Below are 27,171 nucleotides of genomic sequence, written 5' to 3'. Positions count from 1 at the left end.
TTTATTGGTTATTATGAACAGAGTAAAAACAATAAAAGCAGTTAGAATTATAAATTTTGCATACAATTAAAAGAAGTTTGATTAGAATCCTTGGTTATTCCCGTTGAATCCTCCTTGAGAGCCTCCACTGAATCCGTTCTGTTGGCTCTCGAAACCGGATGACTGTCCACTTAATCTATCTTGTTGTGAGTTCCCACCGAATCCTTGTTGACCACTGAATTCTCCTTGCTGACTATTTCCTCCAAATCCCTGTTGCTGTCCGCTGAATCCTCCCTGCAAGTTCCCTCCAAATCCAGATTGTTGTCCTCCGAACTCATTCTGTTGTGCTGGACGTTGAGATGGGAATTGTCCACCGAATCCTGATTGTTGCCCTCCGAAACCACCTACAAATCCAGACTGTCCACCAAAACCTCCTCCGAAGCCAGACTGAGTTCCCTGTCCTCCGAATCCTCCTTGATTCCCTCCCTGACTACCGAATCCTCCGAATCCACCTTGCTGAGAGTTTCCACTAAATCCTTGCTGTCCTCCGAAACCTCCCTGAAAAAATGCATTTATATTATGAGTTTTTCGGCTGATGTTTACCTGTGACCCTCCGCCGAATCCTCCCTGATTTCCCCCTTGTCCACCGAATCCCCCGAATCCTCCCTGTGAATTTTCTCCTCCGAATCCTCCTTGCATTCCTCCGAAACCTGCTTGTGAGCTTCCACCAAATCCAGATTGGCCGTTGGAACCACGTTGGTTGCCTCCTTGTTGATTACCTCCCTGCTGATTTCCTGATTGTTGACCTTGCTGATTTTGTCCCTGAGAATTTCCGTTTCGACCTTGTTTCGTGGTCAAATTTTGTGGAGCAGCAAGTGCTGAGCAGACCAAGAGTGTTACCAAAATGAGTTTTGAGCAAGTCATTGTCACCTGAAATTTAGATCTCAATCTGAAAATGTTTTCAAAAAGGAAATAAAAAAGTAAAAACCGAACGAGAAAGTGATACTGTTACTCATTCAAACAATCTCTGTTTTATATGATTTTGATGATGTCGATCATGAAATAGTGGGTGGTTTTATGCTAAAATGATTGAGTCAGTGTTTGATGTTGTACTCTGAACGTACCGGATCAGTATCTTCTTTTTTCTCTCTTTCAGGTGTTCCTTCCGTTGGCTGATTTCGCAGTTCAATTTGTGATTCCTGGAGTTCTTCTGGCACTTCTTCATGTCGGTTTTATCAGAGAACCAGAGATTGATATGGGAGATTTGACTAAACAGTGAGCATTTTATTCTTGTTTAATTCTAAATAAAATTCAGTTTTCCTTCCATATTATCTCCTAATCATCACTTCCTTTCAGTAATCGTTTCGGAAGAACTCCTCGAGATCAAACACGTATTCTAATAACTACAGTAACCATCAGTTTTCTCGTAGTACAAGTTCCAACTGCATTCATCACAACTCTGTCGCTAACAATCAATCATTTTCAGAATAATAATGCACGTGAGTCATTTTTTTATTATTATGCAAATTAGAATATGGAAATTGAAGTTCATTCAGTAGTATAATTATTTTTTCGGAAGTTGAGTCTATAACCTGACACATTAATATTTACAGTAATGGTGTTAGCATTGGTGACTGGACATCTCCAACCACTTCTCTCAATTACAACCATGGCTGCGAACACAGCAGCACTTCTAACTGCTTATTATGTCATTGTCAAAGTGAGCTGTCCGCTTTTTCTTCTTTTCTCAATCTATATTTATATTCAGGATGATGACGAAGATGTTGGCGATAGTCGTACATCAATAAGTGACAATGAATGTCAAAATGAACTATTACTCCGAGCACAACAATCCACGTCACGGCGTGGTACTAGGCAAGTGTGGAACAGTATTCGAAGGTACTCCGCCACTCTTCAAATCATTTCACACTTCAAACTTTTCTTCTTCTTTTCGTTTGTTTTGTGTGATACAGTTTCTCTACTTTTTTCCAGTGTGGTTGATCTTGTTTTGGAGTGTTTTTGCGGTGAACCTTCGTTTTTTGAATCTTCTTTCAGAAATCAATCAGAGCATTATTTGTTTTTTTTTCAGAATTTCTCGTACGTATCTCAGTGTAAGCCACTCATTTGACACTGGATCTCTCCGTTCATTTTCTCGTAAAGGATCTGCAATTGGAGATGATATTCTGTGATTTCGACGGTTCTTCGGCCAAATTTTGTTTCGCGTTTTATTACTTTTTTTTTCATTTTTAGACTCGCTATTTTGTCATGATGTATTAAACAATGCCTTTTGTCTTTCATATTTCAATTGGAATGAAATGAATTTTTGCTCAAAACAAGAAAGTTTCTGCAATTTTGATTGAAGCTACTGTCTTATCATGAAATTAGATCTATGAGGTGAAATACTTGGTAAGAGAGGATAACTAAACTCAAATTTTTAAAAAATCAGGAAAATGAGTTCTTGTAGGCGTAGCAGCTGAGCAAAATCTTATGTTTCGACACGATAACCGCTTCAAATAGGCTTTCAACGTTCACGAGGTTTTATTCATAACTGCTTCAAAAAATGTACATTTTCACCAAAGATATGATTTGTTTACCCCAAGAAAGCGGCTTGATAAAACGCGAAGTTCGATTCCAATGATCCTATTCGAAGTTTTGTGTGGATTTCTAATGCTAGCAATTAATGCTGGCATTTTCTTGGCACAACAGAATGACACGGTTTAGTGCTGCAAGTACTGTAACCATGTCATTCAAGAAAAATAAATGGTTTATTAATCATGGAATAATGGTGAAAAGGTACAAATGAATAGTTCAATAGTTGATGGTCACTTCATGGATTACCTTGTTTCTATTGGGAGAAACGAGAAAATTTACAGAATTAATTAACAGTTCATGCTACTTGAAAAACTAGTTTAAAAACTCTTTGTCAGATGATTGAAATGATCCCGAAATCAGAAGGAATATTTTCTTCGAAAATATGCGTGGAGCGTTGAAAAAGACAAGCCATGGACTGACCTAATTGACAATATCCAGCTATTTTTGAAATTTAAAATATTTGGTTTCGGATGAGGCCCCGGATGAGGATAGTTCAAAATTCAGTTTCATGGAAATTCCAGCTATGAGCTAGTCGAGAATGAGAGGAAGTTTCATAGAAATCTAGACTATTGTAGATCTGAGAAACAGAATAGAGGTGCGACATATCATAGGCATGACCTGGTTGGGCTGATTACTACCTCATCCACATAGTTTGAATTCAGTTTCATAAGGAGGCAGATATTAGGAAGAGACTAAAACAATGGTGCTGTCGGTCTTCTCGAACTAGGTTCTAGAAGAAACACCTACTTGGAACTAATCTGGATGGACAAGGGAAGAGGGTATACGAACAGAGAACGGATGAGGATGTCACGTGAGAAACTTGCTAATTTTCCAGTGTTTTAGTCTTCATTAATTGCCAGTGCTTCATCGAAATGCAGGTAGCCTGAAATGAATACAAAGTTCGGATCATTTGATTTGGTAAATAATTACCTTGGTCAAGGCACTTGTTTCCTCCAACTGAATAAAGTAGTCGATTTCCAAAGCTGATTCAAGTGAGAACTAATTCTTATCGTCGGTGGTATACTGTCCAGCTCTTATCTCTTCTGATCATTGTTCTGGTTTAGTTTCTAAAAGGAACATGTCACGTTCGTGTCACGTTATTACAACAAAGTAATTTTAAGGCAGGTGACGTGGAATGTTACCAAAATAGAAATGGGTATTTCGAACGAGAAATTGAGTCGTCCTTCATTTTGCTGTTAGTCAAGAAGCTTATCATTTATCTGTTTCAGCATTACACAGTGTCTGTCAGGTAGAAGAAAGAAACTGTTTTCTTTTTCACGAAAACACACTATTTCTCTCGACGAACTAATTAACTTGAGTTCTTTTGGAAGCCAGAAAAACGTTGACAACCTTCTTTCAATTTTCTCGAACTTCTTCTCTCATTCGCTTACTCGGGGGAGTTTGAGACCAGAACAGGGGTTAACTCTTTCTCTGAATTTGCGTAGACTCGTGTTTTACCGAATATCATCTGAAATGGATTATATCTGTTTCTATACTAAAATTGGTTTATTTGTAAGAGAGTTCACTCGGAATTGACTTGTTTTATATTTCCGGATTAAAAAAGTTTGTGTTTTGGTATTCTCTCCGAGAACTGAAACATTCTCAATCCAAAACGTTTGAACCCAAAAACCAGATGGAGATGATGATGATGGATAACATCTGCCCCTTTTATCTCATATGATATTCAGTATGTTCACATCTTCTTTCTTCTTCTTTGGCCACTTGAATACTCTAAAACATCCATAAAATGCATTTCTCCTGCTCTCTCACAGACTCTCTACGTCATAACATCTTTTGTTGTTCTCTGTCTCTTCAAGATGCTATTTTTAACACACAAGATTCTATTTTCTGCTTCTGCAGCTACAACTGCTCTGTATCAAATTGACCCAGTGGTCCAGGAGTGTGCTATGACGTAGGCAAGAAGTAGCCATGACGTAGATATGTCCAGGGAGGTCCCAAAAGAAGAAAAATGAGAGAAAGAGGCGCAGAGAGAGTAGAGAGAGCAGATGATTCTTATCTGATTCTCTTCGTCTCTCTCTGCTGACCTCTCACTACCGTTCTATTTGTTCCTTTGTTGTATTCTCTGCGTAAATTCTTCTATTTTCTCATTTCCTCTCATCCACAAGCATAAACAAAACACGCTTGATTCTTGCTCAATTTCGAAAGAGAGGCGGAGTCAGATATATGTCGTCAGTGTGCTTCTGGAGACTGAATCGTCATCAAACTCCATCAAGAATCTCAGATATAAAAGAAACAAAAAAAGTAAACTTTTGAAAATGAGAAGCATGAGATGCTTAAAGTTTTGGGTCTTTCTGAAATTGAAATTTTAAAGTTGTGTACTTTTTTCGAAGGATATCCAGAATGAATCCTGGGAACAAGAACATTTTGTCAACAAAAGGCCCCACGGACTAAACAAATAAATATCTTCTTCTTTTCCTTTTCCTATCAAATCGATCACACCTTCCCTTCTATATCTTTCACTATAACTACATATTTATTTAAAAATCTGCTTCCGCTGACCCATAATTATCTAAAAATTGTCATTTCACATTTGCCATTGTACATGTTTCAATCGAACAACAGGTTTCTCTCTTGATTCATTTCCGATGATTCACCCCCTATTTATTCCGATATGATTTCATTCGTTATCACTTTTCTTTTCCTTTTCCATGCCTGTTTTTATTTGATTTTACTTTCTCACTTTTCATTCAAAACTTTTTTTCTTCCGTTGCTAATGTTAACTTCGTCACTTTTTCGATCAAACTCTATTTTCAGAAACAACAAAAAATGAATCAGCCATCGGCTCTCGGACTAAATGAATCTCGTCCGAAAACAAATGTTCGCCTTACCATTTCTGCAAAGTTTGTTTATTTTTCTCATTTCAAATTTCTAGATTTTTATATTTACAGCAATTTGATGGACCTTGATGTGTTCTCAGTAAGTGATCCAATCTGCATAATTTATGAGAAAACAAGTGGAAGAAAATCAACGACAACAGATCCGATAACTCTTCCAACATGGCGAGATCGTCAATGGACTGAAAGAGGAAGAACTGAAATTGTATGGAATAATCTGAATCCACAATTCAAAACTACTTTTCTCTTACCCTATTTCTTCGAAGAAACTCAATTGCTTCGTTTCGAATTGTGAGTTGAAATTGTAGTTTTGAATTCGAAAACTTGATTTTTCAGATATGATGTTGACAGTAAAGTCGTTGGAACTGACCTAACAGCTCATGATTTTTTGGGTCGATTTGAATGTGTTCTTGCCCAAATCGTCAGTTATTCAACATTCAGAGCTCATCTCGGAGATAAAGAACAAATTGGATCTCAAGTAAAACCAAAGTCAGTTTTAGATTTTGTGAATTCTTTCAAATTTATTTCGACTTTTAGAGACAAAAACTCAAAAAATGGAACAATTACAATCCGTGCCGAAGAAGATGAGAAGAACGAAAAGATCCAATTTGATGTTTGTGGAGAAGGATTAGATCGGAAAGATTTCTTTGGGAAATCGGATCCATATCTCAATTTCAAAAGAAGATTCGATGATGGAAGTTCTCATTTAATCCATCAAACTGAAGTGAAACCGAGGAATTTAAATCCAAGATGGGCAACCGTTCAAATAAATACACAGGCTTTATGTGGAAAGAATCTCGATCGACCAATTTTAATAGAATGTTTCGATCATGAGAAATTCAAAAAACAGTGAGTTTTCATTTTAAATTTTAATTCGAGCTTGTATACTCATTTTTCAATTTCAGAGATGATATAATCGGAACTTCTCAAACTACATTAAACGAATTGTTGACAGAAGCTGGAAAAACTGGATCAACCCTTCAAATTCCGGTACGAAAACAATAACTTTCAACCATTCACGAAGCTTTTCGAAACCTCTCACTATAATATATAGTCTGCTTGCGGCCGACACTTCCCGGGTTCCGCCGGCCACTATGTTTCACACGTTAGAAGTCTCCGCCCACTTTCCCCTCACTAGACTTCTCCAAAGGCGAAATAGAAAATGAGTTTCTGGTGTGAAGGACGTTTTTCGAGATTTGATTATTTTTCGAAATTTTTTTTGATGGAAATGGATAAAATGGGGAAAATGATTCGCTTTGACACTAGCCTCACCGAAAATAATTGAATATTCACTGAGTTATAAGATGTGCTAAAAATTGACTAGAAACCACTGAAAACGTCAACTGAAAAGATTTTTCTCAAAGTAGTTATGGTCAATATTACTTTAAAACTCATTTTCATGTTTTAAATATCAAATCGATCAGTTTTGAGAGAGGAAAAGAAAAGAGAATTACAGTATTCCGCATGCTTCTCTGTATCTTAAATATTAATCTCTCAGGGAATTGAGTAATTTCCTTTATGATCTCATCCTTTTTCAACTTTTTTTTGTTTCCAGCTGATCAATGAAAAGAAGAAAACGAAGAAAAGCAAGTACAGAAACTCTGGAACTCTGAAAATATGGAATGCAAAAATCATAATTGAACCAACATTTCTTGATTTTATCTCCGGTGGAACTCAATTGGATTTCTCAGTTGCTGTTGACTTCACTGCTTCAAATGGTAATCCATCAACTCCTTCATCTCTTCACTATATGGCATCTGGAGTTCCAAATCAATATGAAATTGCATTGAGAGCTGTTTTGAGTATTTGTCAACACTATAACTCGTCGAAAACCTTCGAAGCGTACGGTTTCGGAGCCAAACTACCTGGTCATCACTTAGTTTCTGCAGTATTTCCATTGGATCTTCAAAGTAAAAATGCATCAGTTGTTGGAATAAATGGAGTGATGCATGCTTATCGACATGCTCTTCAAAATGTTACACTCTACGGACCAACGAATTTTTCTCCGATTATTGAACAAGTTGCAAAAAAAGCACAGAAAATGATTAATAGTACTGCGAGATATCAGGTAATAAACATCAAAAGTAGTTTAAATAGATTTTCAAATTCTAATCTTCAGATTCTTCTCATCATAACTGATGGTATTATTTCGGACATGTATGCAACAATCAACACTGTTATTAGTGTAAGTTCTGAAAACCAATAAGAGATAGTTCTTCAAGTTTTCATTGTTCAGGCCTCAGGTCTTCCTCTTTCCATAATTATAATCGGAGTTGGAAATGAAGATTTCGAAAGAATGCACGAATTGGATAGCGACGATGCATTGCTTCAACAAGATTCAAGAATTGCCCAGAGAGATATTGTTCAATTCGTTACAATGCGCGATTTCTTGAATCGAACAAACGGCGGATACCTGGATGCGGACACTGTAATGGAGAATCTGGCACGAGAAGTTCTTTATGAAGTACCAGCTCAATTGACTGGATATATGAAACAGAGAGGATTCACACCGAGAACTTCTGATGATCCATGGCAAAGAGATTCTCCGCCAGATGAATATGATCCGAGAATGGACAATATTCACAATATTCGTGCATCTGCTCCTCCGTTATATCCACAAGTTTAATTCGCTGTCTTTCCCTTTTTCATATCGTTCAGATACCTCATTCTTTTTTGATTTCTCATGTTTCAAACCTACAATCGTTCAGTTTTCCAGATGCCAAAGTTAAGATTTGCCTATCATTTTGCTCACAACTTTTTATAAATTGAATATATAAATTTCCAAATCTAAACATTTATTTTAACATATTTAAATTCTAGTTCCAAAAAAATGTTATACAAACTTCAGAGTAGTAGAAAAATGTTTGTTTTGGAGTTTTGGCATTCTGTTGAGTAGAAGTGAGAACATTTATTAACAATTTGTATGAAACAGGATCAAATTAAAGGAAGACTGAAGTCATATTTTCTTATTGCAGATTCCAATACTTCAGAAAACTTTGTTAAAAGCTGCTCTCTGGCGTTTAGAGCAATGTTCAGCATATCCGTCAATATTAAAATATTCTTAGAATCCTCTGAAGTAACGGAATCTGCAGTAAAAATAGAACTTCAGTCCTCCTTTAAATGAAATTTTTGCCCGACTAGAGATCATCACATAGTACACAGTATCGTTTCAAAATTACAGAAATATAGAGGTTCTATTCAAAGAATTATTAAATTGCAGTTGGCTCAATTGCAGACGTATGCACTTGACTTGTCATAAAATAACTTTTTGCATCGTTCGGTCGTCGACGAACTTTATTGAGAAAACGATCGACGGAAGACCGAATTGCTTTGATTCGGAGAGTATAGATGAATGGATTTGATGCGAGTTTTACCATTACCTGGAAAAATAAAAATAAATAGAAAATGAAGGAGGTGATCCGAAACTAACCAAAAGGTTGACAGTAGAGCTGAGGAAAAGACTCATATACAGTCCGATATTCTGTCGATAAATGATAATGCATCCATCCGCACAAACCATGACGAAATATAAAACACAAAGTCCCCATGATAAGGAGAATGTGGATACGATAAGAAGAGTTGTCCACACTAATTTCAGTTTTGAGTATACATTTGTGGATCGAGTACTGTAACTTCTTGTTGCTCTAAAAAATGGAAATTTTAGTTGATAGTTTCATGAAAACATTGAATAAACTTACGGTGTTTTGTTATTTTTATTGTAGTTGTTATTCTGACTTATTTCTATTTGCTGATCGTTACAATACGTTTCGAATTCCACTTTCGCTTTGAGAAGTTTGACAAGAATGCATCCATAAATAATGAGAGTTGAGATCAGTGGGAGCATGAAGATCAAGAAAATTGTGATTCGGAAAGGAAACCGATTGTAGAATGTGAAACTGCATGTCGGATGTCTCAATCCATCGTCTGGTTGAGCAATGAACCATCCGAAAACAAACATTAATGGAATCGTCCAGAGACAGAAAATGATGAAACGAGTTCGACGAGTTGTTATCATTATCTGAAAATATTTAGAAATGTATTCAATGTTCTCATGAGATCTCAACAAACCTTATACTTCAATGGATACATTGTTCCAAAGAATTGATTAATTGCTAATGCGAATAAGTGCATATCCGAAGTCAGCATTCCCGATATACGAAACATTTCCAAAAGTGCTTCAAAACACATCGAGTTCTTCTGATAACCCCATATCACGGGTAGATACGAATTGACTATCAATCCTGAAAATAATTCAAATGAAAATTCATAAAATTCAAGACAAAACTCACCAAGAATCAACAAAAAAGCTGCCCAAGTATCAGCTGCTGCGAGTGAAATACACAGTTTCAAGTATGGAGACACAGGGGATGACAACCATTTAGCAGAGATGACTATCAATCCATTTCCAATTATTGCTATCTGAAATTTACTACATTAAAGTACTTTATGCCGCGTGAAACTAGGTTTAGTTATTAATTATTTGAGTGCGTCATTTGACTTTCAGATTAGTTTTCAAGCTTGTTTTTCTCTGTAAATATAATATTCTTCATGCCATTTTATATTCCGAAAACACAAAAAAACATACATGAATCAGAGTTTTAAACAGAGAACTTCTGTGTTTTGACACTGCGAACCCCCGTGAAAATATGATTAAAATCAGTAGATAACCCCGATGATCCTCCACCCCCTTTGATTGAGAATTCGGGTATTTGAAGCCATCAAAAAGAGGATTTTCTATCCTCGGAGGAAGTGAAAAATTAGAAGAATCCTAGCAGATAAACCGAAGATTTGTCGGATTGGTTTCAGACAAAAAACATGCAGAATCACTCACCAGAAGAATAATAATCATCATTGGAATGAGCCAGTGATAGATACTTTTTACTCGTTTTACATAGTCCAACACTTCGATGCTGATAGGAGACTGTGTTGTTGAAAGAGTTGAAGTGGAGTTATCAAGAAGAGCGTCCAGTATCAAAGGTATCATTGTGGATGTGAGCATGGCGTCTTCTGGAAATAAAAGCAGTTTTCAAAAATGAACTTTTTAAAAGTATTGTTTTGTAAGAAAAGGTAGCTGAAAAGGAAGAAATCGAGAGGAAGAAAAAGAAAGCAGTTCGCATAATTAGTTGTTTTTGAAAATTCTGCCGCCGGAGGAGAAGAAGGATTCGAAATGGGGATTCAATTCTCATCTGGAAATTGAAATTCAACGGAAAAGATGGTGACGTGGCAAAGATGGAGTGGACAGGAAGTTTATTATGAACAAGAGACGTTTGCAAAATGAAGTTTAGAGTAGAAATGAGTCAGAGAAATAGTGGGAGAAATGATCTGCAAAACAGCCAGTCGCAAGAGTTGATTGTCTGATGTTCTTCCGAGAACAGACAGACAGAATAGGAGTTTATACGAGGAACCTGTATATCGAGAAGTTATGAACATGTTCGTGTTAAATTCATGAAAAAGGGATGATGGGTGTCCGAGAATTCATAAATGATGATAGATAAAAAATGATATTAGCCAGCAAAACGAAGAAAAACATCCAGTCTCCGCCCACTTCTTCATCACCATGCTCATATTAGAAGACGTCAAAAAAGTGCGAGGGAAGATGAAACAAATACAAAAAAAGAGAGTATATCTGGTGCCACTTCATTTTGTGGTGAGAACTCCTTTAATCGTCATCCCACACTTTGGAGTACAATAACCACGCAAACACACAAAAAACAATATTTTCAGACGAGTGGATTTTAGAGAAACTCATAAGAAAATAGAATAGAAATAGAAGAGCAAAACACAGGAATAGGTAGTTCCGGAGAAGAAAAAATTGTTATCTTTTTGGAAAAAGAACACCGGAATAGAAAAAGAAATGAGGCCTCGGGGCGAAGAAGTGCAGAATTTTAAATAGAGAAAAAGAACATTACTGGAACAAACTCCAAATTTAATGCATAGAAATTGAAAGAAGAAAGAAAACGGATGATATCAAATGTTCGAAATTTTCGGAAAAGAGAAGACGAGCGATCTAATAATAAAACATTCTTGTTGGTAAACTGTTTTTCACTTTTCAATGGACTCGTGAGGGGGCAAATGCGAACCTAAACACAACTAATCAGGGTGCAGAATCTAACTGTTTCTTGGTGTTTCGGAATATTTTCAGTACGAATTTTTGCTTCCCTGAATCTTCGTTTGTGGAGATTAAGATGCAAAAAAGTGTTTGATCAAAATTGTTTTTCAAAACTTGTAGACGCCATCGAATGGTATATTGAACTGATTCTTCAGAGAATTGACAAGATGGCTCATATAACTTTTACAGCTATGGATCAGAGTGGACGATATATCATTTTTGCTCTACAAAAATTCAGATTCCCATTCGAATTGATACCAAAGAAAAACACAAAAACTGCAAGACGCAAAGTTTAAAGAGTATGAAAAAAGAAGGAAAAAAGAAGTTGAGATAGGTTCAAGTGGAGCTAATTTGAGACAATTTTACCTTCTCTCAACGAGTATCCGTGACGTGATTTATCTGTCTGCGTCTCTACTCTCTCGGAAACCCGATACGTTTTTCAAAAGTTGTAAGCCGAGAAACATCACATGGCATTCGAGATGAAAACTCAAAAGGGGAAAGGCCGAATCATTTTTCGATTGGCGTTCTTTTATAGGAAGAATTGAAGGAAATGATATCTTCTGGGCTGAGATAAATCCTCTTTTTAAAAATATGTGTGTATCAGAAAATGGAGGCGTGTAGCATATCTTAAAGTAGCTTCCTTTTGCTTATAATAATCGCTTATGGATAAGAAAATTCATCTCGGATTCAAATTGAAATTGAGCAAGAAAAAGAGGAAAATAAGAATCGTGAGAAGGGATGAAACTATGTGTCACATTGGGGTTGATTCTGGTTTCAATTTCAATTTTATAGTAGTGATTGGAACGGAAATTAAAAAGGAAGAAGACAGATTATTGTGTCATTCGAATAACTTTTAAAAACTATTCACGCTCAAAAGTTATGGCAAACATCAGAATTTCACTTAGATAAAGAGCAGAAGGATCAAGGATTGAGGTAATGAATCTGAAAGTCTTGATTTGGGATAAGTTGTAGAAAGTAAATCTGGATTCTATGAAACTCTCATTTTCAAAATGAATTCAAATGATTCAATTCTTCGAGAATCCTTATTCAAAGTCAAACACAAACACAAAATTTTAACTTCATTTCTCAAAAGTTTGTAGCCTTTGCAAATCTTTTTAAACCAATTGAAATTCATTTTTCAAACGAACAAATCTTCAAAAAAGAGGATAAGTTCCACTTTCTTTAGGTTCTTATTCACTTTTGATAGAACATCTAGAATATTTTCAGAAAAAAAAGAAGAATAATAATTCTAGTAAGTGTCAGACTACGCCTTCTTCTTTTTTTTTCTTTTTCCTTCAGATGACCATCTGCATTTTCAGAAGTCTTCACTTCTCGAATTCGATCCAGAACCTCTTCTTACGTATCACAAAAACAAGAACTCTTTTTTTTTCGAAAAAAAGAACCCGCATGTCATCGTGTTTTGTAGTCATTACAAGGATTTAGGATCTTCTCTGTTTCTTTGTATTTTTTTATATTTTTCCCGGTGGAGGGTTTTTTGGAAGAAGAAAAGAAAAGGGGAAGATGAATAGCTGGTAATGACAAGAAAACGAGAGATCCCTAAGGGCAAATAACTGAAATGGGTAAGAGAGGCGAATAAATGAGTCAAATGCATCATAAAAATGTAAATTTTCGAAAGGAGAAGAGGTAGATCTATACATTTCACAGAAAACATCAATGCTCAAGCAAATAGTGAAAGAATTCATTTAAAAAAGAAAATGAATAATTAGATGATCTTCAAGAGACCACACTTTTAGACGATGATCCGATAACGAACAACATTAGACTAGAGAAATATAAAGAATTTTGAATTAATTATCTAAGAATTCGATTAGAAATCAGTACAAAACGATTATTCATTAGGAAAGTACAAATTAAGATGACTGATGTCACATTATGATATTCAGTTGTTTATGTCTGCAAATAATTTATTTAAGAGATGAGACATCGAAACTGACAGAAAGACTTCTGTATCGGAATCTAGGAAAAAATTCTGGATCTTTAAGTTTCGTAGTCTGGAAGAAATGAGTTATAATCAGATTTCCAATTGAATGATACAATTAATTTTTGATCTCAACCCCTATATCAATCGGAAGGAGCTGGAAGTTGTCTTTTTCAGACACATCGATACGTGAGGCATATGAAAACAACTTATTAGAAGTCAATTGACAAAAAGAAAACGATGATCTTTACATGGAATTCGTGACAATCAGAAGTTGTTCAAAAAGAAGAGAAAAGGAAGGAAATGATTCAATCGTCATTCGGTTTTCAATTCGATTAGAAAAGTCAACGGAAGTCGTGCACATGATTGAAAATAACAGAATTATACCTCACGGACCAGTTTTATTTTTTTCAGCGTAGGAGTCGTTGAGTTGAGAGAATTCAATGAGCACAGTGCTTGTAAATGACACATTTGGATAGGATAAAGGTCTTTAACTTTAGTTAAGAAAACAAAGATTAGATTAAGAAAAAGTAGGAAAAAAGAATGATCAAAATGATATTTGAGATTACGGAACTAAATGAAAAGAACTAGAGAATTCTATTGTTTCCTACAAAGGTTTAGTCATTGATGGGCTCGCGTCACAGCAGAAATCAAAAGAAAACTTTGACGCGTGGTTCAGAGTGTTTGACAGATTTTGACGTGGCAGATAGAGGGAAAAAAGAAGAAAAAAGAAGAGAGAATGAAATGTTTCAGAAAAAACGTTCTCATGTGATGTCCAGTTGAACTAATAATAATGAGAGAAGAGGTTGTTCTTGAAAAGTTTATTTGTAAAATAAAAGTATTTACACACACTTAGAAAAAGAGAAAACGTAAGCAAGTTGGAAAGAGTCACTCGAAAGATAGAAATCAAGGTATAAAGATTATTTATCTTTGAGATATTCTGAATTATTCAGATGCCCGAAGACTGATTCTTTTTGAATGTGAAACATGTGATTCCCTTTTTAGAACTAAAAACAACATTTTCATATTAAAAACACATATTTAACAATGTTTTGTTGTGTTTTTTCAATGAATTATTACTGAAAAAGTGCATTCGGAGGGCGATATGAGCTTATACTTAATAGTTTTCCTATCCAGGCGAGCAGCTCACAGCCTGCTGTGTCGACTGACTATTTGCGTGGGGATAAATATCTGACAATACATATTTGGATAAATGCTTCAAAGTAATACAGAAAATGGGAAGAATAACGTCCGAAATAATACCTTTTGACAACTCCGGAAAGTCGTTAGGAGCAGCAATTTGTCTGCGTCGCCGAGAAATTACAGGATATGATATAATTCCGAAAGATAATGATGACAGTGTTTTTGGGCATTCTAGAATCATCTTTTATCGAGTAAAACGACTATGTTTTCTTGTCATTCGAATGTTCCATGCAATCAAGTATTCAAAAAAAAAAGTTCGAAAACAAAACGATAAAATGGTACATTTTAGAAACACCAATCATAATGATTGGCCTCAAGAGTCGAGAAATATAAAGTACCAGAAAAAGAAATAGATATGAAAAAAAAGGCAACATGTATATTTTCTCTCTTCAGAGGGATGTGACAATTTGTTTGAACTTGGCATCTCTCTTCTATCTCTTTCTAAACTTTTCATTTGAAATGCTCCCCCTTTTTTTGCAAAGATTTGCATTGAAAAAACAAGATGAATGAATGGAAAAACAAGAAACTATCGTCATTTGTATCTTATTGCTGGAACGAGTTCAGAGGTTTCAAGTTGTTTGAAAGTGATAAAAAGAAGAAGAACAGTTGTCTTTTATGAGGTACTTTGATGATTGAAAACTGATTGTGACGAAGGAAAAGAGGTGATTTGAAATGTAAAAAAGAATCGGATGAGAGGGTAATCTTTTACGATTAGTGGTTGCAAAATTTGAGGGAGAGACAGATAAAAATAGCCAATATTTTGAATTTCAAATGAATTCTGAATTCTTTTTAATGAAATTAGTTTGTATTCTTTCAGAAATCGTTAAAATTTCTTTACGAGACACTTCGAACTCATTTGTAGTCAAGAATAATGTGTGCCCATTGTCTTTTTTTTCTAGAAAAAACGAAATAGTTTCACAGGGAAAGCTCAAAACATGTTTATGGAGAAGGAAGTAACTGCTTAATAGTTGGGAAAAAACAAGATAATGTCATCTTCCGTTCTCAATATTTTGTAAGATGAGCAATCTGTTCACGCATTTCTAGATTTTTGATCGTGTTCGACAATCTGGAGTAGAAAGTAGGATGCAAAGATGTTACGGGAGGGATTCTGGAAACACTTCCACGCAACAATTTACGTCAGCATTCACTAATTTATATTATATTAATTAGTAGCTGGCCAATGCAAAAAAAAGAAAAAGACAGCAATGCAAATAAATGAATTCTCGAGTATTCTCTCATCCAGAACGAATCAAAAATATTCATATTCATCTCATTTAAAACGTTGAGCCGCTTGGCCAGAGAACCAGACATATTCGAATAGAGAAGAGTCTGAAGAGTTCAATTTCAGATGTTTTTCTACTTCTAGAAAAGTCAGAATGTCAATCAAACTAACGGTTGGTTAGAAAGAGGATGTGCTCAGAGAAGTCTCATTTTTAGATGAACAGGATTTTCGAATTTCCAGTTAACCTGGAACGCAGTGGAAATCTCTTCAGAAGATTTTCATGCGAAGTTGGTAAAAGCTGGATGAAATTAGAAATAATCAGAAATTTGTATCCGAAGACGTCCAGAATTCGAATAGGAAAAATGTGAAATGCCTTAACTCGTGAGCACACGGAGTACAACTCTACCAATCACCTAAATCAATCTTTTCCCTTCAACTCAATCTCCAAGAATCCTATAAACATGTCAATTCTCGTTTCTATTCACCATTCTGTCATATAAAGGAGAATAAGAGAAAAAGAAGAAGGTAATCATGTCAGGACATAAGGAAAAGAGCTCACTTGCGTCAATGAAATCAATTGACTTTCTGAGTCACAAGGAAATTTAAAAAATGGTAATGGAAGAAGTAGAGAAAGAAAAAGAAGATGCAATTGACAGAAGAATCTGAAAATGACAGAGTACATCGAGTTTGTAGAAACAAGTCGCATGTCATTATATGCAGGGATTTCAAAGATTTACGAGACATTTACTCACTGGATCAGGAAGAGTACACGATTGGGTTACCATGAATTCATCACGTGTTTTAATAGTTTACGTGAATAATTTAAAAGCAGTTCTATATTTTTATATTTACCAGTCGGTTAACGCAGCCTAACGGCTGCTCAACCTCTTTTTCTACACCACCCGTGTTGAAAATTTGAAGAAATGAATTCATATGAAGAATGAAAAAGTTCTATACTTATTTCCCCCGTGAACTCCTATTTCTCTATTTCGGAAACGAAAACCACTGAATGGCTTGAAAACCGTGCTTTTCACCTAGTGACCTAGTTGAGACCTATTCTAACTAAAAAAATAGACGGGCATTGCGAGGGGAAAATTTCTGATCTTTTGGTCCAAGTTCGAAGAAAATCGGTTCAGTAGGGTTGGCGGTAGGATCGGCGACATACACACATACACACAGAATTTGGTGTTTGTTAATAGTAAAGATTTTGTACTCATCTGATAGACGACACACTGATTTTACTTATTTTAAAGTTCGGAACTTTCAGTCATCGATGTTCTCACAGAAGAGAAAAGAACGTTGTTCAGAAGCTCCGCCCTAAGAATTCAATTTCATTTTTAAATTATAGTATGAGAGTAACACGCTTTTCTCTTCTATTTTCAAGTTTTGTTTTAATGAAAGAATGACAGAAAATGGGAAGAGAATAACAAAAGAAGTGAGCAGAAATAGAAAAAAGTGAATATCTGGATGATCATGAGAAAGAAAGAATTGAGTTCTGACTGCAACATGATCGACTTTTTCCTGTCTTTTTGTCATTGTCAACCCAATTTTTGACGGGTGAATTGTATTTCTCTCTCCCCATTCGGGTCGAGAGAATTAGTTTTCTTTGGTCCTAGGCTAAAAATAGGAAAATTGATTATTAACAATATTCGATATTACAGACTTTATTGGTTTTGTGTTTCGGAAATTGGTAGAACGCCAACTTCTCTCCCTCTGCAAAAACTTATTATTCCTTTTAGCCTTCTTGAGCTGTCCTGCCCCTTTTTTCTCTCTCTCTCTCTTGTTCGTGTTCGTTGGGTCCGGGTGGGAGGGACGTTAACGAACACGTAGAATGAGGAAAAGATGACCTGCTCGCGCATAGCGTGGGCGGCTGTCGCGACGGGACCTTTTTCGCGTAAAAGTCTATGCGCCTTTAAACCGTTCACCGTCTACTTGTACTATAGTACTAGACTACCCTTCCCAAGAAAACAAATAATTCTCTTCTTTCCACTAAATATATTCTGGATCCTTTGATCCCATTACGACAACAAAAACTGGGAGGTCATCTCGTATTTTATTAAAGAAATAATCAATCAAGAGTTCGAAATATTTCAACAATTTTTCATGAAATATTCATAATGTTTACTAGAAAAAAAGAAGAAAAGGAATACATCAGAATAAAAGAATGCTGCAAAAATGAAATTGTTTCGATAAGTATGAGCACCACTTGGAAAAGAAGACGTCATAACTGATGGGGACTCAAAAAAAGAGAAAGAAGAGGGCGTTGAATATGATTAAAACAAGAAATATACATGAGTTAACTGATTTAAGAAGTTGAAAGAAAAAGGGCTTATCCAATTTTCTATATAGGGAGAGTAGTAATATCTCTGACTAGTGAGAAAATAAGGAATTGGTGTACTCGAGAGAAGTATAAAAGTAAGAAAGAAGTATAAGTCGTTAAGATTCTGGATTGGTTTTATTTCTTTACTTGAATCATGTTAGAGATACTTAATGCAAATGCATGAGCACCCCTTTTCCGTGAAATATCAAATTAAATCAAAATTTTTTTAAATGTTGAATTCATGGACTTGAATACAACTTTCCAATCCTCTTTGTTAAGATCAAAAGAGCGAATGATTCGGAAGGAAAACATCAGAAAAACCATCATTATCCAAATAATGACGCGACCGGATTCACAACGTTAGCGGACCCCCGAAAAAGTTATTGCATTCTGGAGGGATTTCCTTCTTCTATTCATGTTGTGTTCCCTTTCTTTGAAGCTTCAGGAATATCTCAAATTGTCTATTTATGACTCATAAAATAATGAGAATCGGAAGTTTTCTAGTCAAGAAAAACGATTTCTCTCTTTGCAACTCTTGAAAACGAATCAACTAAAAACGGGACCAGAATGATGACATCGTCCTTTTCAGTAGTCCGTTTCTTCTAATTTCTGCTCAAATATTGTCAAATGCACGTCCGCCTCTCCTTTTCACATTTTTCCTGTTTACGATAGGAAACTGAAAAGGACTGAAAAGAACTACAAAGTGGTTAGAAGAGAAAGAGAAATCTCTAACCGCTTCCAGAATCTGACCACCTGCGGCCAAAACAAGAAGAAGAAAAGGAAACTAATTTGATAAAATATCTTTTTTGGTTTCCTTTTTTAGTCACAATAAATTAAATTAAATAGACGACTCCTTTTGTACTTTTTTTTTTTTTTTGAATGAGTGGTTGTACACCGAAAAGAGAACTAAATACTGAATCATTCATGGACGATTTGAAAGGTCTTTTTTTAGGTGAATGAGTCACATATTTTAAGAATGAAGTTCAAATATCTGATATTTGTAAAATAATACACTTTATATTGACCGTTCAAAATTGCATCTAAAAGTTAAATCCAACCAAGAAATATTATTAAAGTTTGCAAGATGAAACTCCACAAAATCAATCAAAGTTTGTATGATTCGTAAAGATATATTACTAGCGTCACTATCGGAAATTCAACATTTCCGGATAATTGACACTATTTTAGAACTAAATTACGGAAGTGGAATGTTAGTTCATCACATCTTATATTCTTGACTTATCATTGGGATCAGTATTGTAGAGAAAAGAATATGTCAACTGGAATTCTCAATTTCCATATATTCGTTTATTGAATGTTGCACTATCACAATTCAAAAAAAAGAGATGTGTATACGAGAGTTTTTTTGTGAAAATCTATAATTGACTCGCATAACAATACTATGTTTTCGATGGGCCATAAAAACAATGTTGATTCTCGACCTCTTGTTGAATTTGAAAACAAGATAAACACACAGAAAATATATTTTACAAACAATCAAGAGAATCGACCTGAAATGTTTTGAAACCTACGTAATTCCAGAAACAGCTGAAGATATGAAATCTTTTCACTGAAGATTTTTCATAAGATCACTCATTTAAACTTCGGTCTTTTCTAAATTTGGAAATCATTTCTGCTTTTGATCAGTCAACTTTCGTCTTAAATCAGAGAATGCCTATGAATAATTCATGAAATTATTAACAAAAAAATGCAATTTTTCGAGAAACTTTTTTTTTTTAATTTCTTTATTTCATCGAAGGGCGGAAACCACTAACACGAGAAAATGGAATGGTTTTTGAATTTACATGTGAGAGATGGTTAATAAAAAGAGAAAGAATACATACATAATGATAATGGGCCTATTCTAGCGGTAGCAAAAAAAAGCAAAAAACTACTTTTTAATAAAGAGAAAAATAGTTTTCTGCACTTTCTGCTACCTCGAGACTAGCTCCACTATCCATAGGAGGTAAAGTAAAATTAATAATTTGTTGGGTTTAATGACAGGAAATGTTTGAGATCATATTTACATATTCTGCTCTTAAAGACAGCTGTGCTCGGTTTAACCGGAAACACCAATTCTGATAAAGAATTCCAACAACGGAGAACTCTATTAGAGAGTATTTGAGAAGATAATTTATTCGAGTTCGTAGTTAGGGATTTGAGATAATATCTATGCCGCCTTAGCCTTGAATGCTCCAAAAATTCGAATATAGGATCATCAATAATAATTTCCTTGGTAACCATCAGTTTATAGGTGAAGATTAAATCAATACATAGTCTTCGATGTTCCAGTGATTTTAGATCACATTCTTCAAGAGCCTCGAAATACGATGAATACGACATTTTGAATTTCTTATAAACTCTGAATATAAAAGATTTCTGGACTGATTCCAGCATTATAACATTCTCCTTCTGAATAGGTGATGTGACCACAGTGCCATATTCCAGTAGAGGACGAATGTAAACCACGTAACATTTGATGAATACTTTCCACGACGCATATTTAAGGACCGAAAAAAAAATATTAATCCTTTGATGAGCTTTCCGAATAATCAGAGCGTGATGATGAGTAAAGCTAAGTTGACTGGAGAAATAGATTCCGAGATCGCGGACTGTGGTCACAGCTGGAATCGACATATCATTCAATTTTAGATTCAGATCACTATCAATAGCTGGTTTGTTTTTGTGCGAGAATATAATATGTTCACACTTTTTAGGAGCTACTTTCATCTTCCACTTATCACACCACTTTTCCAACGTTCTTAAATCAGTGTCGATCGACTTGTTACATGGCGAATATATTTTTAAATCGTCAGCAAACAGCAAGTGGTTGCTTATGAGTTCGGTTCCAATGCAGTTAATATATAGGAGAAACAGAGTTGGTCCAAGAACTGAGCCTTGCGGGACTCCTGATAACACTGGTCTTTCGGTTGATAGAGTTCCGTTCACCATAACTTGGAACCTTCTTTCAGAGATAAATGATCCAATCCACTTCCTCAACTTGTTTGATATTCCAAAAAATTGTAATTTGTGAAACTTGACATTAAAACGAAACATTCCAAGTTTTGCTCAATTTCTAAAAACAGCTTGGAACTAGAACTTTGTCAAAACTTCAAAAGATGTTTATTTCTTCTGGAACAAAATCTCAAAGATTCGAAATTACCCGCTGGGAACGACAAAAACCGGAAACAATTTTGGAAAAAAGTTCGAAAGAGTCAAAGGATTTTATGTCAGTCAAACAAGGCCCCATGGGTACAAAAAATGTCAAAATAAAAAGAGAAGAAGATGGAATACATGATCGAATAATTGATATAGTCTAGGAGAGTTCCATGGGGGAAATCAGAAAGATGGTGACTGTGAACTATGGAAGTTGAACTGATAGACTCGCTGTTCCGATCGACGCTGCTTTATTTCTTTTTGATTATCTGAAAAAAACAGCGTAATGATCTCTGAGAGATACCATTTGAAACTCGAGAAATCTTTGACCCAATACAGCTTCTTCCTAAGACCTTCACGGCTTACTGTATACATTTCGATTTATATCTTTGTGCATATGATTTTTCTCAATATTTTCTTTCTCGCAAATAAGCTTAATAGTAAATTTCTTTTCGGGAAAATAAATGTAAAAAGCGGACACTTTTGTTAACACTCTAGAATTCTCTTATTTAAGATTTTAACATTCCTCTTATCATTCAAAAAGTGGCGTTCCCTCCAATTTCGCAACAGTCCATTAGCGCGCAATTACACACTCCCCGTCTGGCTCATCCACGTCAACTCGAAAGGTTTACAACTTCTGCACTGGAGCCCATTTACCCAATCATAATCGATGAGCTCGAAGCTCTATTCACGTTCCGGCGTTTTTGCCTGGAGTCCACGTGGCATTCAAACTAAGGTAACGTTGGTTATTACATCAGTTATTGGTGATTAAAGTGAAACTTCTCCAGGGCTTAATCGTAGCGGATTTTGCACAGTTTTTCGATCCCAATGCGACATCAATTGAACAGAAAATAGACTTCCTCTCTACGAAAGATGTTTATGAAAAGGGAAATTTGACGCCAACTGTTTCATTTCCTACTAATTATCGGTGAGAAAAGTATAAATTTGCTACAAAATCTAAGCAAAATATAGATTTAATGAATTGGCATGGACGTCGATGTGCTCTGATGCTCATCCAAACGGAATCGTTGCTGGTGGAACGGAAGATGGAACGGTAGTATTCTTTGATGCCGAAAAATTTTTGAGTGGAAACGCTCTTGAAGTATTGTCGGCGAGAAAGGATCATCACGGACACGTGTTAACAATTGATGTTTCCCGAGATGGACGGTAAGTTTTATCCAGTTTCTGATCTCAATCAATGTTTCATTTTTCAGATGGATGGCTTCTGGAGGAGGTTCTGGTCAAATACTACTTTGGGATTGCGCAAATCTGAAGACGCCATTCTCACCTGGATCACCCAATTTTCCTGATCAAGTCAAACTACTGCGATGGAATCTCAAAAATGAATCTGTTTTCGCATCAATCTCGTCAAGAAGAGTCAGTTTCTGGGATTTGCGTAGAAATGGATCACCAGTTTTAGAGTTTGCAGAGGTGAGTTAAAATCTCGTTTCGTTTATTATCACAAGAGTTTGTTTTTAATTGCAGATTCCTGGATGCGATTGGTCTTCTTTGTCTTGGAATCCTTCCGATGCATCGCAATTAATAATAGCCAGCCAATCTCAACATGCCTCAGTCATACAAAAATGGGATTCTAGGTTCACTTCTACACCCGTCAAAGAATATAGGCATCATAATATGGGAATCACCAGTGTAGACTGGTAAATTATATTTCTTGTACAATTTTTCAACATTTTTTACAGGAATAAAGCAGACGATCGTCTCCTCATTTCTTCTGGATGTGATGGACAGGTAATTATCTGGAATCACGAAACTTCTGAAGTTCTCGGAGGTGTCGGAAGTCTACAAGGCGATTGGATCAGAAACGTTAAATGGAATGAAGAAGAGCCGGCTCAATTTGCTATTCAATATTTTCAACATCCAGTTCAAATATCTTCATTAACAAGTCTAGGAACAACGCAACCAGGTGCCGAAGTTCTTGCTGCTCGCGTTTCCGATCAATTTGTACCAGCATGGCATCGTGCTCCACTCATTGGGGCATCAATTTCTCTCGGTGGCCGACTAGCCACTTTCTGGAAATCATTTGATGTGATGTCTCAACAAGTTCATCATAATGTTGAGGTAGAAACGGTACGAATGTCCACTAAATAGGAGCATATGATGTAACCTTTTTCAGATTAATATTGGAGAGGATATTGGGGCGGAAGACATCGCTCAATACTTGCATATAAAAGATGATAAACGAAACTTGGGATGGTACTTGCATGAGCGGTATGAGCAGTTCATGTTTTTGTGAACATACAGTAATTTCAGAGCATATTCCCATTCAACGGACACCACGGAGGATGCAAAACTGCAGAAAGAAGTCTGGTTAATTCTTCTTGCTCTTCAAGAAGGAGCTGGTCGGACTAAAATGCTTCATTACCTAGGTCTTGTCGAATCACAGGACGATGAAGTTTTTTCTGATCAGAATCAGACAACAATCACAAACTCGCTTTCAAACACACATCCTACTTCAACAACTGATCGATCTGCCCGTAGCACATCTATTGTTTCTGCAGCAGAAACAGATATTGATGTACCTGAAATATCTTTCATTGAAAAATGTGCGGAAGTCAATTGGAGTTCGCTCGATACTTCGGGATGGGAACTTCTTGTTAACACAATGCGTCAAGACCATCTCGCAGTAATTCGTGTGTTGATGTCAAACAATCAGCATGTCGCAGCAATGATGTATTCTGCACAACACGACACTGAACATTTGACAATGATTCTTGAAGATTATAACAGAAGTAAGTTTCCCTCAATATTAAAAACAGAATTATCAGCTTCAGGAAAGTAATATTTCAGAAACCAATAACACAAATACACTTTCATCATTAATCATGGCACTCTCGAGTTCTTCATCGGCCCATAGAGCAGAAACATTCGAAAAGGAACAAGTGGAAAATAATGCAAAAATTCAGAGAATAAATGCAATTTCTCAATCATTTCCTGATGTAAAATGGAGAGAGATGCTAGGGTTAATCATCGCACACGAAACAAGTGCGGAAGACATCCGGCTTGCTGCTAACATAATCGGTACAAAATGGTTGAACGAAGGAAGTGAGTGGTGTTTTCACACTGTCGGGTCATTTATATTTCATTCAGAATCCACACGTGCCTGCATAGCTTTTCTCCTGGGTGGTGACATTGATCAATTTTTGATTGCTAACGTTTCTTTCTCACAAGTTGATCGCTTGAAACAGGCGTTGATTCTTCATCAAATCTCAAAGGCGACAAATTATTCAGACGGGTTAGAAAAGGTGAATATAATTATATCTAATTCACATTTACGATATACATAACTTTTCCAGCTCATAATCGCTTTCGCACATCGTCTTCTACTCCAGGGAGCTGGCGCAACTGCTTGGAATCTTGTGAAATGGTCTCAGAATGGATCCGCTGAAATGCAAGAGCTCCAATGGACGTGCTATAACGTTGCTGGTGGACGAGATTGTACTGGAGATCAGCCACCTTTCAATCCTTACACTGTTAGTCTACCGGGAACTCAACAACATATGACAACCCAACCAGTGCATCACTTCCCATCACAGCTCCCTAATGTCGCGGCACCTCCGGTAATTTTGTGCTTCTCATAGCAGAGAAAAACAACTTTAATTAAATTTCTAACAATTGAATTTTCAGAATCTTCCGAATGGATACAATAGTTATCATCCGTCTCGTTCTCAACCTATCCCTCCACCTAATGATTATTCGGACAATCGTAGAAACTCCAACATAGCACCAATGCCGCCCTCATCAACTTTCTATCAAACTCCATCATGGGATCATAAGCCAGTACATACAAAAAATCCCTGACCCACTAACTCCCTTTGGTAGTTTCAGCCTCCACCCATGCCTCCAAATATGCCTCCACCAAAGCCAGCTGCTCCAGTTACACCGGGATGGAATGATCCTCCACCTATGGCGTTGAAGCCACTCGAAAACTCGAAGCCGAAGAAGAATGTAATGGAAATTAATTGGAAACCTGTTGAAACTGCTCCAGCTCCTGGTGGAATGATGATGGGACAACAAAATGGATTCGCTGGAGGAATGAACTATCAAAATGGAATTTCTCATGCCATGCAAGGTGACTTAACTGCACAGTGGCTATTTTACCAACAAAAAAATAATACCACAAAACGAAGAACTTTCAGGAATGGCTATTCAAAATCCTCAATCGTCTGCTCCATCGTCATCATTCCCATCTCCTACAGCTTATCAACAACGTCCGCCTTCTGTTGCATCCGTTGTTGCTGCTCCACCACCAATCCAACTGTCTCCAGAAGACGAGAAACTCGTAGAACCAATAAATGCACTGGCTCAATTTATTGTGGAAAACTCGATAACACAAGCTAAAACCGAAAAAGCAAACGATTTGAGATCTCGTATTCAGACAGAGCTCTCGCCAAGGCTATCTGCTAATCGGGTTTGTGAACTAACTTCAGCAGGAATGCATTTTTACAAACTTATTATTTTCCAGCTTTCCGCAGAAACAAAACAACATTTGTCTCATTTGGCCTATTTCCTCTCTATGCGGCAGATTCGGGAAGCTCAAGCAGTCGTAGCTCAGATGGCTCGGAATTCCAGTGATTTCACGGAGGTGTGTTAATATAGAGGCCAAACTTTTATTGAGTTAGATAGTCTTTATGGAACTTTTTCCGGAGGTGTTTTTCTTCTCAAAATAACAAACAACCGTGTTATAATTCTATTTACCCATCGGTTTTTTGCAGATTTCATCGTTCCTACCAGCTCTGAAGTCGCTTCTCTCTCTGGCTCTTCATTAATCCTTCTCCGCCAATAACCATCGCGAGACGCCATTTCCGATTGGAATGTTCTTAATCAATATGTGATTTCTGTTCGGCAATACTACTTTAAACTGTATTGTTCTCTTTCGTGTGTAAATTCGTGTTAAGCGTTTATTGCCTTCTCAAAACTACTATAGCGTGTACTAAAATCCATAAATCCCGATATCCTGCCCCATGTTTTGATAATGCTTTATAGTCAGATAGTCCTGTTTTTTTTTCGTTATAAATAGAGCCATAATATATTTATTCATTCCAAACAAAAAATAAATGCGTCTTTCATACATTGTTTACTTATTTATTGCTTATTATGGCTAAAATCCTTCTGAAATATCTTTCGTGTCATTAGAATTTGAGAAAATTCTTTGGTACGGAAAGTATCAAAAGATTTAAAGTGAATTTTGGTCTTCGCATAGTTTTACGAATGGTCGGAGAATGAGTCAATTTTATAGCTGAAAATACTTTTATGTAGATGAAGTTTGCAGCGTTTACTATGTTTACCGAATCGTTTCTAGGTCTAACAGAAAGAACCATAGAGCGAAGCATTTTTACAAAGTAAATACATGGGAGAATTGAAAGCTATCGTTAAATGTCCAGATTGCAAATCTCAACTTTCTCCTCATCTTTAGCATACACGCCCTTGTCACCCATTCCCCACCCAATCCAGTCATCCATCCATCCGTTTATTCTCATAGCTTTTTTTCTCCTGAATGTTTCGTATCATAGAGGTGTGGTGGTCATTTGATGATGCATCTATTCATCGTTGCTGCTACGATTTTCTGGTTTTGTAGGTAGAGAATGTGCGGATATCTGCTATAGTTTATATAGGAGATTTCAAATGTGGATACTTTTTCAATTTATGCTTGAATCTATGCTAAAGAATTCCGAATTTTCTGAAAAATTTCGAATAAACTCTGGAACTATTTAGATCTGATTTCCACTATCTAACCTCTGAATGTGTTCACCTTTCTTAAAAGTCCCTCCTACCAAT

At 36.1% G+C, this 27,171-nt stretch overlaps 5 protein-coding genes across 5 annotated transcripts; 3 read left to right on the top strand and 2 right to left on the bottom strand.

Moving 5' to 3' along the window:
* Positions 1–81: 81 nt before the first annotated feature.
* GCK72_014113 (uncharacterized protein) lies at positions 82–903 on the bottom strand (the record flags this gene model as incomplete). Its single annotated transcript, XM_003090860.2, has 2 exons — positions 82–537; positions 583–903. 2 exons carry the CDS (start codon positions 901–903, stop codon positions 82–84), a joined length of 777 nt encoding a protein of 258 aa, XP_003090908.2.
* Positions 904–1,064: 161 nt separating this feature from the next.
* GCK72_014112 (uncharacterized protein) lies at positions 1,065–2,168 on the top strand (the record flags this gene model as incomplete). Its single annotated transcript, XM_003090858.2, has 6 exons — positions 1,065–1,088; positions 1,136–1,254; positions 1,336–1,478; positions 1,593–1,699; positions 1,748–1,878; positions 2,069–2,168. 6 exons carry the CDS (start codon positions 1,065–1,067, stop codon positions 2,166–2,168), a joined length of 624 nt encoding a protein of 207 aa, XP_003090906.1.
* A 3,190-nt stretch (positions 2,169–5,358) lies between these two features.
* GCK72_014111 (uncharacterized protein) lies at positions 5,359–8,052 on the top strand (the record flags this gene model as incomplete). Its single annotated transcript, XM_053730146.1, has 8 exons — positions 5,359–5,432; positions 5,481–5,717; positions 5,763–5,915; positions 5,964–6,275; positions 6,332–6,416; positions 6,982–7,494; positions 7,546–7,611; positions 7,663–8,052. The coding sequence occupies 8 exons, from the start codon at positions 5,359–5,361 to the stop codon at positions 8,050–8,052; spliced, it is 1,830 nt and encodes a 609-aa protein (XP_053584918.1).
* A 583-nt stretch (positions 8,053–8,635) lies between these two features.
* GCK72_014110 (uncharacterized protein) lies at positions 8,636–10,425 on the bottom strand (the record flags this gene model as incomplete). Its single annotated transcript, XM_003090857.2, has 6 exons — positions 8,636–8,806; positions 8,857–9,070; positions 9,125–9,444; positions 9,495–9,667; positions 9,716–9,845; positions 10,258–10,425. The coding sequence occupies 6 exons, from the start codon at positions 10,423–10,425 to the stop codon at positions 8,636–8,638; spliced, it is 1,176 nt and encodes a 391-aa protein (XP_003090905.2).
* Positions 10,426–22,045: 11,620 nt separating this feature from the next.
* On the top strand, positions 22,046–26,162 carry GCK72_014109 (uncharacterized protein; the record flags this gene model as incomplete). Its single annotated transcript, XM_053730145.1, has 16 exons — positions 22,046–22,111; positions 22,164–22,303; positions 22,348–22,542; positions 22,590–22,806; positions 22,861–23,033; positions 23,076–23,463; positions 23,510–23,604; positions 23,647–24,125; positions 24,184–24,438; positions 24,484–24,638; positions 24,690–24,953; positions 25,021–25,173; positions 25,222–25,465; positions 25,533–25,804; positions 25,859–25,978; positions 26,109–26,162. 16 exons carry the CDS (start codon positions 22,046–22,048, stop codon positions 26,160–26,162), a joined length of 3,270 nt encoding a protein of 1,089 aa, XP_053584917.1.
* Positions 26,163–27,171: the final 1,009 nt, after the last annotated feature.

Source organism: Caenorhabditis remanei, chromosome IV, assembly GCF_010183535.1.
Source record: "Caenorhabditis remanei strain PX506 chromosome IV, whole genome shotgun sequence".
Taxonomy (NCBI): domain Eukaryota; kingdom Metazoa; phylum Nematoda; class Chromadorea; order Rhabditida; family Rhabditidae; genus Caenorhabditis; species Caenorhabditis remanei.
Note: the sequence above shows the minus strand (reverse complement) of the source record. Positions and strands in the feature narration are given on the sequence as shown.